This window comes from Microchirus variegatus (assembly GCF_963457635.1).
Source record: "Microchirus variegatus genome assembly, chromosome: 12".
NCBI classification, from domain to species: domain Eukaryota; kingdom Metazoa; phylum Chordata; class Actinopteri; order Pleuronectiformes; family Soleidae; genus Microchirus; species Microchirus variegatus.
Genome location: NC_139813.1, coordinates 21,191,221 through 21,204,445, shown reverse-complemented (window position 1 = coordinate 21,204,445; position 13,225 = coordinate 21,191,221). Strand labels below are relative to the sequence as shown.

The window sequence follows — 13,225 nt, the reverse complement described above, 5'->3', positions numbered from 1 at the left end:
AATTGTTAGCGTCGTCGATTAACAGCTGCAGTTTGTGCGATGTTTTGTGCTAAGAAAAAAAAAAAACTGCATGAAATCATGGCTGAGAAGACGGAATCTTGTGTGGCGGAAACTGATTTTTTTTTCTTCATTGATTGTCTCGTCTTCTCCTTTAGTAATTCTTGATGCAGCAGCCTCTCTTAGGCGAGGAGGGGAAGTGCAGTGTGAAAACAAACTTGGACCGGCTGAATGTTGCAACCCCCAATCATCTAGCGGACTATTAGGCCTGAAAATGACCTTAGTCAGAGTTTCTTTGGTAGCTTAGTTGTGCCCTTGAGCAAGACACTTAACCTCATGTGGCAGCGTGTGAATGGGTGAAAACTACCAGCTCATCAAGACTAGAAAAGCTCTATTTAAATACAGACGTTACATTACGACTCTTCTTCTTCTGATTTTATTTGGTAGTAACGGGTATAGTTGCAGTAAATGCATGTCAGAGTAATACATGAATTTTGTACTTACTGTAACAAAATATTTTTACTTTGTTACAGTACATTACAACACTGCTCATACACAATACTGCAGTATACATGTGTATTTTTTATTTCCCCTCTTATTCATGTTTTTTAATGTGTTTACACGCTCTTTTCACACCTTTGTTTGTGTATAACCGGTGTGACAATGAACATGTTGGCTCTTTAATGGCAGGCGGACAGCTGATTCTCTGTGTGTGTGTGTGATTTTAAACGGCCCCCGCATCCTAACCTAACCCTCTCATCCGAAGGTGATCACTCGGTTTTCTACTCATCTCGTCTGGGGCTGTTTCAATTTTTTTCCTCCTCTCTCCCCCCCACCCCCTCCCTCCTGTATAGCAGCCCTCCTCCATCTCTTCCTCCTCCTCCTCCTCCTCCTCTTCCTCCTCCTCCTCCCCTCCTCCCTCTCCCTCTAAGTTCGATGCGCTCGGCTCTGGGCCCTGCCGTGAGTTCTCGGTGCGGGCGACAGCGCTGCTGAACATGGCGTCAGACGGGATGATTTTAACGAACCACGATCACCAAATCCGGGTCGGAGTCTTGACAGGTAAAGGCAGAACAAACAAACAAAAAAAAAAAAAAAAGAAAGAAAATGTCCGCATCATTTCCCGCTGCTGCTGTCGCGCACGTTTCCCATGGATTAATTCGCTGTGCCGGCTGTGCGCACGGATCTTCTTCATACATGTCGGCTGGATTTTGCGTGTTCGGCGGCAGAGGCAGAGGCAGCAGCAGCAGCAGCAGCATCCCCTCGGTCTCTCTCCGGGTTTTTTTTTTGCAGCCTCTCGCTGATTTAAAGCCTCCCTCCTTCCTCCTTCCTCCTCCTCCGCCTCCTCTTCCTCCTCTCATACCGGTATTCATTAATGTACATGCTTATAAACGCTTATAGCTGTGGATGTAGGGCTCTGCCTCTGCATCAGTGTGTGTGTGTGTGTGTGTGTGTGTTCTCTTCATGTAGCCTAGTTTCCTTGTCGAGTCTGAGGAAGGAAGGAAGGAAGGAAAAAGAGGAGATCAGTTTATGTGTCTTGAATAATTCATGTCCTTATATCTGCGTGATCTGTCACAGCTGAAAATTACAGCTGATCGTGTGTTGCTGCTAAAGATGCTCGGGCTCCAGATTAAATTATTGACAGCCAGCTGACCACAGCAGGGCTTTTTTTTTTCTTTCTTCCCCTCTCCTCTTCCTCTTCTTGTCCTCTTCTCTCCCTTCTTCTCTGAAGTGTCGCTCACGACAGTTGCTGAAGGTGGATGATGTTGGTGTTTGGTGTTGGAAGATGATAAGCGCATCCTCGGCCTGTATCCAGAGCACAGGGGTGATGTGATGTGATGTGATGTGATGTCGGGAGGGAGAAAATCAGTGAAAATGTGTTGCAGAGGTTTTGGGATTTTGTGAATGACAGTGGAGCTGTCATGACACATGTTAGCGGCTCAGGCTTTTTCTCTGTGTGTGTGTGTGTGTGGTGGTGTGTGTGATGTGTAGAGGGAGGGGGAGGAGGGTGGTGGTGGTGTTGTATGTTTGGGCTTTAAAGACACGCGTGAAGCCTGCTGTCATGACATTCCACCAAACACAACGCGGCGGTGACTGTCTCAGGATTGTGTGTGTGTGTGTGTGTGTGTGTGTGTGTGTGTCCTTTGCACATGTGATGATGTCCTTCCTGTTGGTTTAAACACATACGTGTGTGTGTGTTTTACCTGTGTGTGTGTGTGTGTGTGTGTGTGTGTGGAGCCGAGTGCTTTGTCATGTTTCAGCCGTCACGCATGGCGAATCCAGCGGTTGTCTGTCATCGTGATGGGAAAAGTGCAAGAAACAGGCTTTTTTCCCCCCCTTCCCATGATGATGGTAGTGATGGTAGTGGGGTGGATGCATGTCCAGATGAGGATCACCCCCCCCCCCCCCCCCCCTCCCTCCTTTTTTTTTTCTTCCACATCCTCCTTTCCTCACCCCCTCCCTCCCTCTTCTCTCCTCTCCTCTCTTCTCTGTCTGTCCATCCTGTGCGAGGCTGGGTCGATCAATATTTCATGAAAGCCGTGATCGCACACACACACACACACACATAGAGAAAGAGTGGTATTCCTCCGTGTGTAAATCCACCACAGAGGAGGAGGTGGTGGTGGTGGTAGTGGTGGTAAAGGCGATGTGTAGCGGTGTAGGAATGACTGTGTAAGAAAAGACCCTCTCCTGAAATCTGCCAGGGAAACCCCCTCCATCACCAACAACCACCAGCAGCAGCAGCAGCAGCACAACCACCCGTCGTTTCCTTCATGCTTCCTCCTCTTCCTCATCATCAGCATCACACCAGAGAGAGGAGAGGAGAAGGGGGGGTTGGTGGTGGTGGTGGTGCTGTCCATGGTGCTGAAATCCAGCGTCACTCACAAATCAGTGCGGTACTGACCCTCGCACCATAAATACTGCATCAGATAGAAACACCCAGGGATATGTAGTAGACAGAGGGAGCTCGTATGATAATAATAATGATAATAATAATCAATTTCGGGCCTTTTTAAATGTGCATATGTTCTCGTTTTCTGAGCTCTACTGTAAACAGGACATTTGAGGACACTGTGGTTTTGAAGTTGAGAGAGTGGACACTGGTGGCCATTTCAAATTTTAAAGTCATATGGAACATGGTACCATAATGACACCATCATCTTAACTACTGTATATTGTACTGTATTTTTAATAGGGGTGGGAATCGCAGGGTACCTCGGATACACGATACGCGATACAGTACATGGTCCACGATACCGATAATATCGCAATGCAACCATTCTGTCATAATCAATATATTGCAAGACAATCATATATATATATATATACAGTATATGGTGATACATCACAATATCTAACTGAAGAAGACAAAAATACATAAAGTCTATGTATTGAACGTGGATTGAGCATCTCTTAACGTAGCTTTCTCCGCCATTCTCTCTCTTCTTCGGCCAGGTAACTTCCGCCCCAAGTTTCTCCTCATTTGAGCAGCGCCACCGCGAGGAGACATGAAGTAATGATGTCCTGCGTGTGAAACTAGCAATGACTTTTTACTTTAGGGAGCCTTAATTTGTTCATTAAAACATCTGCATATCAAATATCATATTACACGAGGGACGAAGGAAGACGATATACAACCAAATCGATATTTTCACCCACCCCGACTATTTAAGCATATGTTGAGCATATATTTAAGCATATGTGGATGTGTTTCATTTGCAAAGCCAGGAGCAATGATGGTTCATTTTTACACCCTGTGCTATTTGCTAATTGCGTTGCTTCAAATCAAGATTTTTCATTTAAAAACGATTAATGTTTCAGCCTCGATTTGATGTGTGAGGAGCGAATAAGCACAGCGTAAAATAATGTAAATCCAAGTATTTCAAACTGTTTTTTAACCCTTTACACGTCACGTCATATGGAGTACATATTATGACCGAACTGTATCCCAGTGAAATGACAGATTGCCAGTTTGATCTCACTTTGCAGTATTGACAACTCACACATACGTACGCCAATGACAGGCGGCTTATCCGTCTTTTTGATGCATTTGTTTGTGTGTGTGTGTGTACATGGAATGGGAGGCCTCACACTGTCAGGCAAACTAATCATCAGATAAGTGGGAAAACACAGGGAGGGGGGAAAAACATGCGACGTGCCATGACGTTGCCATGTTTTACCTGACCTTTAGACTTTTAGAAATCTATTAGCGGCAGAATTCGCTCGCGGCGCTAAGGAGAGCTGTGAGATTCCCCTCATTAGCGCGGGAAAATATTTGTGAGATGATGCATTTTGACGGCCAAAATCTCCCCTGCCGTGCTGCCACCGGGAAGCGAGGATTCCAAATGGTGAGGTTTCTTACATCACATAATCCTCGTCGTTACACCTCAGTCCTGAGCTGTTCCCACTTCTTTGCGGTGTGGAGGCCTGTGTGAGCGGAATGCTAATGGAGTCTGAAGCAGTGCTCAATCTCCCTCCCTGCCAGGGTCAAAGGTCACCTGTCCACTCTTGCATTTAGTTGGTGCGGAGCAGATGAGACCCTCCTCCATCACTTAGCCCTCGCTTCCCTCTGGACAGGTGACAGAGCCCAGGGGACGGCAGTGTTTCGACCCTGGACACACAGTGCAAGAGGGGTGAGAGGGGCTGCTGTGTCCACATTTGACCGTGTGTGTGTGTCTGTGTGTGTGTGTTGGTATGTCAGAGAGTGTGTGTGTTTTGTGGAATGTGTGAATAAATGGGGGGGTTAAGAAAATATCAATACACTAAAATACTGCAATATTTCATGGCATGATACGTTATCGATTGTTTGAACTTTGCACTTTTGTCACCATGACCCCCGTTTCCAGTTTCCTCTGGCGCTCACAAGATTTAGCTTTAGTAAGAATGTGTTTATGTAGTCGTTGGACTTAAGAAACTTAATTGCTCTTTGGAGGTTAGTCATGTTTTCTTTGTTTTTCTTCTCTGTATCGATCCAGAAATATTCTACATTTTCTCCTTTTTCACTTTAAATAGACCTTTTTGGGGGGGGGGGTGTAACTTAAGCTAACACCAAGATTAAATGTTCATACTACTCTTAACGCTATGCTTAATATGGTTTAACTAAGGCCGTAGTCAGACTAAGACAGGTAGTCGGACAACTGCAGCAAAGCCAGTCTGACTAAACGTATACATGCAGTAGTAATCGGACTATGAATCACATTATCCACGTATGTTAGTCTGACTAAGACTAGCTCGATTTTCACAGGTTAGCGTGTTTACATGACATCAGGAAAACAGAATTTGTTGTCTTTGTCCGACTAAGAAGTCAGACTTTTAACACGTATTTGTAAACACTGACTGCTATAACGTATATAACATTGATTTGGCCAAAAACGCTTGCTAGCTTGACTTGCTAGCAACATAATAATAATGCTAGGTAATAAATAAGCTGTAGTAATAGTGTGACGGCCAAGTGTAGCTGAATTTCAGTTTGTTAATATGACACATTTTTGCGACATACTAATCATTCTTAAAATATGGACGTATCGCCCATAATTATTGTATTTACCTAAGAATTTGGTTGCGGATATTGAAGATATCTCTAATTCCAGTTTTTCATTATGACGAGTCATAATTCAAGTTCAAGATATCTTTAATTATCCTCAGTTGAATATATCTAAATTGTCATTTTTACAAATGAATTCAGTTTCAGATATCAGAATTTGATATCTGAAAGTGTATTTTGGCTAGTAAGAAGGACGTCACAGATAGTATCAGGATATGTTTTCTAACGGGAGAAGGTTTTTTTTTTTTTTTTGCCAGAAAAGGTGGAAGAAATCTTGAAACAGGATAATTAGGGCGAACATGCTGTCACTTGTCAAAGCCATCACACTGAAATAGTGAATTCTGTTCGGCGTAGATGAAGACTTCTCACGCTGTGTTCGGTCTATTGTGATGTGTGTTTTGTATTTGTTTTTTCTGTCATTCCTGTCGATGACGGTTGTGTGTGTGTTGAGTGTGTTTTGATGCATGAGTGCTCGGTGCCCAGTTTCCTGCTGTCAGTGTTTCTTCCTGTTTAGTTTTAATTGTCCTGAGTCGCTCTCCCTGGGTTTGCCTCGGGCTCTGGGCACTCTGCTACACAATCACTCACTCACTTTGGCTAAATATGCGTGCCTGCATCCCATATTTTGTGTATATGCAGAAATACTGTCAGGAATTGAACTATGACGGTCACAGGACCATTCATACTTTCAGACATTTCTATTTACTTTCTTGTGGAGATGCTAGCGCTACTTTGTGATTGAATATTCATAATTTATAAGAACACATCAGGGTTGTGAATTGCCTAAAAAGTCTGCAGTTTCTTAGGAAACTCTAGACTGACTGTGTTACTGTGTACATTAGAAAACCTATCGCTGAAATGTACCCCATAAAGTGTGCTGGGTGGTCTTTATTGCCTCCTTCAAGGATGTTGGATGTGTTGTGCGAGCAGAGATGTACCTTAGTTGTAACCAGTGGCTACGGTATTTGAGTCGCCGTTTCCTTTCTGTGATATCAAACCAGTCTGGTTTTTGGGACCATTTTCTGTAAACAATGCCAAAGCTTGATGTCCTGTTGAGACAAACAGCCACAAACCTAGCAGGGGAAAAAAAGAGCTACTGGATGTCCTCCTTTGTTGTCTGTTGTGTCACATTCGATGGTGCCGTTTGTTGTTATCGCACCATCAAGTAAAGATACTGATTTCAGTCAAAACGCAAGCCTGACCCAAGGGTTTACCATTCCAAACTGCACCGTAGTGTACAAAATGAACTGTACGATGATGGAAACCTAGCATAATAGACGTCTTTACACAATGTATGCCGAGTTGATCTTGCACCGCCACCAAACTGCGAATCATCCAGGTTTTTTTTAGCCATAATAATCAATTTTTCATGGCATTTTCTTGGCTTTCTTTAAGCCAAACTCAAGCCATTTGTAGCCGTTTTCTTGTACTTGTAGCTAAGTAGCTGTTCTTAGCTACTGTAGCCTCTATCAGTTGTGACACAAAAGGAAAGTCTGAGCGAAATTCCAGGTGACGTGACAACAAATCACTGCTTTGCTGATAAACACTGAGAGTCGTGGCCTAATCTGCATTTGGGCTGAAATGCAATTTCATATTTAAAAGTTACACACTGCAGCTTTAAATCACCTTTCTTTCCCATCACTTTGAACTGCTTTGTGCTAGCCCTCTTTACATGTGCGGCGTGTGTCACATGTGCATGTGACTCTGCTTTTTTTGTGCCTTTGTGTGCACTAATACTGAGCTCTGGCTGGAAAACACAGCTTAGTAAATCCCACTAGCCCCCCCCCCCCCAAATATAGCTACTGTATGCATACCTCCCATGATCATACACTGAGAGAAATAGAGGCTAGCAACCCCAGAGAGAGCGAGAGAGAACCCTGCATAAGTCCCTCTCTCTCTCATTCACTGGCTTTTAATCTGTATAAAGCCGATGTGTATGTGTGGGACCCTGCGGTATTATTACACGGCAGTGCTCCATGCATGAGCCACAGAAAGCTCTTGGATGTGAGGCTCGATTCCCACCCCACAGAAAAAAACCCCATTGATGCCGGTGCTGCTCAGACCGTGTGGGTTAACTCTTCAGCCCCTTCCTCAAAGAATACGTGGACACACTCTCAGCACTGAGCTTCCAACAGGGAGCTCGGGGAAGCTCCACTGTGTGACAGACAGCACACACATCTTTCTTTCACATTTTCTTCTCTGTGTCTGTCTCTCTCACTCCTTTTTTTTCTGATCTGCAGTGATTGTTACTACAGAGAGTAATTCAGGGATTTGTGTGGGTGGAGCTCCGAACTTACATGTCTAATCGGACATGTAAAACAACCATTTTTTAGATTGGTCTCGTCAAGAACACTGTGACTCTCGGTAGAATTGGTAGTAGCTTGTATTAGTAGGGATGAGCCAAAATCACTGAATATATATATTATATATAAGGACATGAGGTGAGGGTTGCTGATGTCTTCCTTGTTGTTGGAGCATCATGTTTTTTGAATATGCAGCTTGTAGCCATTTGGTAAATCCATCAGCACAACTGTCTTATTAAGAACTAAGTTGTTCAAAGGAGGAGAAATACTATATCGGACTGATATTGTATCTGGAGATGCTTTATTTTTACTATTTTTTTGTTTATTTTAACCATAAAAGGAGCAGAGAATGTCCCGTAACTAAGTGTTTTTGCCAATTTTTCCAGGATAGCTACCAATATCTGGCAGTTATTTATAATCTACTGCATGTTAAAATACTGTTTTAACAAGGTTTATTGGGAAAAACACTGCAGTTGTACTCGAACAACAGGTTTTGTGTGTAAAATTTTGACACTTTAACAATATATAACGTCTTTCAATGTCTATTTGTCAGACCACAAAATGTAAACTGTGAGATAGATACACTCTTAGAAATAAGGGTTCCAAAAGGGTCCTTCTACAAGGGCTGAGGTTCTACCTGGAACCATTTGCTTCTGAAAAACCCTTTCCCTTTTTAAAGGGTTTTCAAAGGGTTCTTGGTGGAACCCTCCAAAAGGGTTCTCCTATGAGGACAAGCTGAAGAACCTTATATGGTTCTACTGAACACTTTTATTTCTAAGAGTGTAGATCTTCCCACTCTCTCCTCTCTGGTAATAAAAACGCTGATTCTCCGACTTCCTAAATCAGCGCTAGGTGAAATTACCGTATTAACCGCCATGTTTTGACGTGTGCAACGTCTCGGCTTTCAGAAACCGTTGGAATTTTCCCGATAGCACAAACTGTCGCGTAACTACGGTCACACAAAGTGTGCTTGTGCAAACGTGTCATCATCAGCGATACGCTCGGTGTTAAAGGGCGATCACTTTATCTTAGATTATACACTTGTGTTTGTCCTCTGCTGTCCTGCGTTGTGTGTGTGTGTGCGCGCACACATGTATGCGTGCTGATGTGTGGCTACAGTTTCGGATGATAATAATCACTTAATCTGCTTTTCCACATGAATTAATCTCTGGAGTTTGTCCCAAGCTCACCTCAGCAGCTCCGGGAGCCAAAGAGGGCTCGCGAAACACAAACACAAACACAAACACAAACACGAGTCAAGTCAGCGAGAGGCGGCACGGCGTGCCAGAGCACCTTGACCGAAACTCGGCAGACGCCGTCATCTGTCTCCGAACAGCATGGGCGTCTGCCAGGTTATGGGGCAATCTTGTCTCAGCATCTGTGCCTGAATGACTCAATAGACTCTCGACGATGCCAGTCAAGTGTTTCACAATTAAAGGAAACCAGACTGTGAAAATTAATGGCGCTGAAGTTTTTTTTTTTTTACGTATGTGTAGTGTACGGTTTACCCAGCTGACTTTGTCCTCTAACTATTCTCTTTGAGGGAGTGACTACATTTCCCAGAATGCCTTCACTCCACTTGGGTTTTACATTTTGGTGAACTCTGATCTACTTTAGATCGACTTGCATTGGTTGATAAATTAGATTGTCTTTGTACTGTTGTTTTACATAATATATATGTGTGTATATATATATATATGTATGTATATATATGTATGTATATATGTATGTATATATGTGTATGTATATATATATGTGTATGTATATATATATATATGTATTTATATATATATATATGTATTTATATATATATATATGTATATTTATATATATATATATGTGTGTATATGTATGTATGTATATATATATATACGTGTGTATATATACGTGTGTATATATATGTATATATATATATATATATATATATATATATATATATATATATACATATACGTGTGTGTATATATATATATACATATACGTGTGTGTATATATATATATATATACGTGTGTGTATATATATATACGTGTGTGTATATATATATATATATACGTATGTATATATATATATATATATATACGTATATATATATATATATATACGTGTGTGTATATATATATATATATATATATATACGTATATATACATCATGACTATCAAACATAAGGCAAAGTTTAAGTTTCTTTATTTCAGAAGAGTGTGCAAGTACAATAATCATTTAAATAAAATGAAAAGTTGGGCGCAACTGATTTAGCAGTAGGTCATTTCCATCTGTACTCCTTTGACCGTAAAATACAACATACAATGTAATATTAAAACACAGTAAATATACCTGATACACAACATATTTAAAATAGACAACAAAAATGGTGTGATTCCACTTGGAGGTTGTGTCCTACGACTCTATAGCTACAACTTATTATGAGGTAACTTTAATTATTGAAATAAAATCTTGCATCAAAGCCAAAAAATGTAAAAATGTAGTCTCAACGTTGACCAGAGCCCAGGTCTGAAGGTCTCCTGAGGACAATTCCAGAGCTTGGATGGTGTTTGCGTCATTGTTTGGACTCTTTTATAAATACCTGAGTCTCTTTTTGCTTGTATTGTGGTCAGATGAGGATTTGTCGTCGGTGTGGGGTGGGGCTCGCCGTGTCCAAGTTGAAACACGGACTCTCTGTTCTTTGTTCTGTTCTGTTTGCATCTCACACACACACACACACACACACACAGCTGTCACCGTGGACAGCAGTGAGGCAGGTGGACCATGTGACCAGAATAGACAATAGGAGATGAGGGGACACGGACACAGAATGAGAATTAAGTCTTCACTGCAAAGGAATCATGTTCAGCGGTGAGCACACACACACACATGGTTAACACACACACACACCTCACTCTCTCCCATGGAAGTAGCGCTCCTGCACTGTAAATACTCTTTAATTGGGATGCAAGTTAGAACAAGAGGGCCGACAGTGTTGTGGTGGATGTAGATGAGACTCTTGTCACCTCTCCAGAGAAGAGCTCCCATCAGGGGCTGCCGGGAAAAACTATTCCTTGACTGGATGCGTAGGTGTAGGAGAGGTTGGTCCATTCCCCACTCCCTGTAGGTTTTTAAAAGCAAGTGTTGGAGTCTGTCATTCATGTGAGGCGGAACATCACACTAGGTTAGCTTAGCAGGGAAGGAGGAAGTTCACTTGGACACGGAGCACATGAAGTTGTCTCTTGTTGTATGAGTGAGAAATAGAGTGGTAAAGGCAAACATGGAGCTGTTATTATCACTATTAAAGGTCTAGTGTATGAGAATTGGTAACATCTGATGGTGTCTGGAAACTACAGTGGCCAGCACATATTATGAGGAAGGATGTTCTAAATAGAAACATGATGACCCAAGATGGCGGCATCTGTAATGCAAGGGCCTTGTACAAAGTATGTATAAAAGCAGAAACGTAGAAAGTACCACTATTTTGATCAAATTTTACTGAAGTACAAGTAAAAGTACAGGTCTAAAGTTAAAGTAAATAAGTGCCTTGTTTAAAATGTACTCGGAGTAAAAGTTACTTAGTTACTTTTAGAACAAAGGGACACAAATCTCACATGAATCGTTTTTTATTTAAAAAGGCAAACCTTTACAAATTGAAGTGCCGACAAAATAAAATATGGAAACACATATCAGTGTATCAGTCAACAGGGGTCAAAGGTCACATATGTCACTCACTCAGGGACCTTCATTAGGGCCAATTCACCTGTCCTCATCAAAGTATTTTAATTTTTTTTTTAAATGTAGTGAAGTATAGTACTTCCAAAAAAGCATACATGTTTTATAAAGTACTTTAAAAAAGTACAAGTACACGCCTCAATTATAGTGAATCAAGTTAATGTAATTCACATTTATAATACTTTCCACCCCTATGTAAAAGGCTTGATTCTAAGGCCACGATAATCAAAGTTATAATGTGATTATACACTGATACACACATATTTGTGGGTTGTATATTCACTTTCAACAACCTTTAAAGATTTGTATTTTGTGTATTTGCAAAGCCATTGTGTGAACTGCTTCGAAAATTTTGCTTTATGCTGTCGCTGTTCTACGACAGTGAAACGTGAAGATAGAACGGCGTGTATTTTGTTGTTATTTTGCGTGTTATTTCGACAAAATCAATTTACTTTAATTTACACGTCACCAGTCGCTCAGGTCAGTCCTGCGCGATAACGTGAGGAGAGAGAGAGAGAGAGTCGCTGAGCGATCGCGATGGAGATGAGATAAAAGATTATGTGCCATTAGTGGGTTTTTAACTGATGAGTCACTCTTGGTCGTCCGGCCGCCACATCTGGATACCTCGCGGTTTGAGGTGTTAATTAGCGCTGTAGACGACGACGATGACGCGAATGAAGGATGCAGGAGTAGCAGGAAGCGAGGAAAAGGCTCGTAGACCTTTCGCGTTTCATTCAGTAGGTCAGCTCACCTCTATCTAGCATCTATCACTCGCTACAGTAACACACACACACACACACTCAGCATTACAGTGTTACCCATTTTCCTGTGTGAACCTGACCTTGTTTTTATGCCGCGTCATGAAACGAAGGCATTAGTTTGGCTGCTAACTTATTCTCAGTCTTACTTGGGGAGTATCAGCGTTTTTTTCTCCACACACACACACACAACAGGCTTCCTTTGGCTGTTTTGCCTGGTTGCTATGGCGACGAAACATACCTGCAGGTATTATAAGACGCACGGATGTTTCTTTGTGTGGATAAATGACACGTCGACTTTTGTTTTTGCCTCGTGTGAGGAGATTACAAGATTAGATGTGAGACTATTACTGCGTAAATAAGAACGTTGGACGAAACCCGCAATTTCGCTAGGTTATATAAGAAGAATTCTGTTTTAATGAAAGTTCATGGGAAAATAAGCCTCACACTTATGACCGCCTGGATTTATTTTTGATTTAATGGCTGTAGAATTGTCAAAAAATGTCCCCAAGATAACTTTCACTTTCAATATCTGGTATATAGTTATTCAGGAATAAGCTGACGTCACAAACTCGTGACACGCTGGTGAATCTTTGTCTGTGATTGGACGGTCGTTCCACGGAAGTATATGACGATATATTATTGTCTATTTCTATTTCGCCAGTCCATAGTTTTTTTTAAATTTTCTAGATGTCGCAAACGGTCTACACTCTTAGAAGTAAGGGTTCCAAAAGGGTCCTTCTACAAGAGCTGAGGTTCTACCTGGAACCATTTACTTCTGTAAAACCCTTTCCTGAATAAAGGGCTTTAAAAGCGGGTGGAACCCCTCCAAAAGGGTAAAGCATTCTCCTATGAGGACAAGCCGAAGAACCTTGTATGGTTCCACTTAGCACTTTTTTTCTAAGAATGTAG

The 13,225-nt window shown here is 41.8% G+C and overlaps 1 protein-coding gene across 2 annotated transcripts in view; it reads left to right on the top strand.

The window, feature by feature from the left end:
• Positions 1–992: 992 nt before the first annotated feature.
• Positions 993–13,225, top strand: part of gphnb (gephyrin b) — a gene marked incomplete at both ends in the record, with an annotated part of 84,536 nt that continues 72,303 nt past the window's right edge. For both annotated transcript variants that reach the window (XM_083898331.1, XM_083898330.1), the window contains one exon: positions 993–1,056. In XM_083898331.1, the coding sequence (XP_083754457.1) occupies positions 993–1,056 (64 nt within the window). The remainder of the gene's footprint in view (positions 1,057–13,225) is intronic.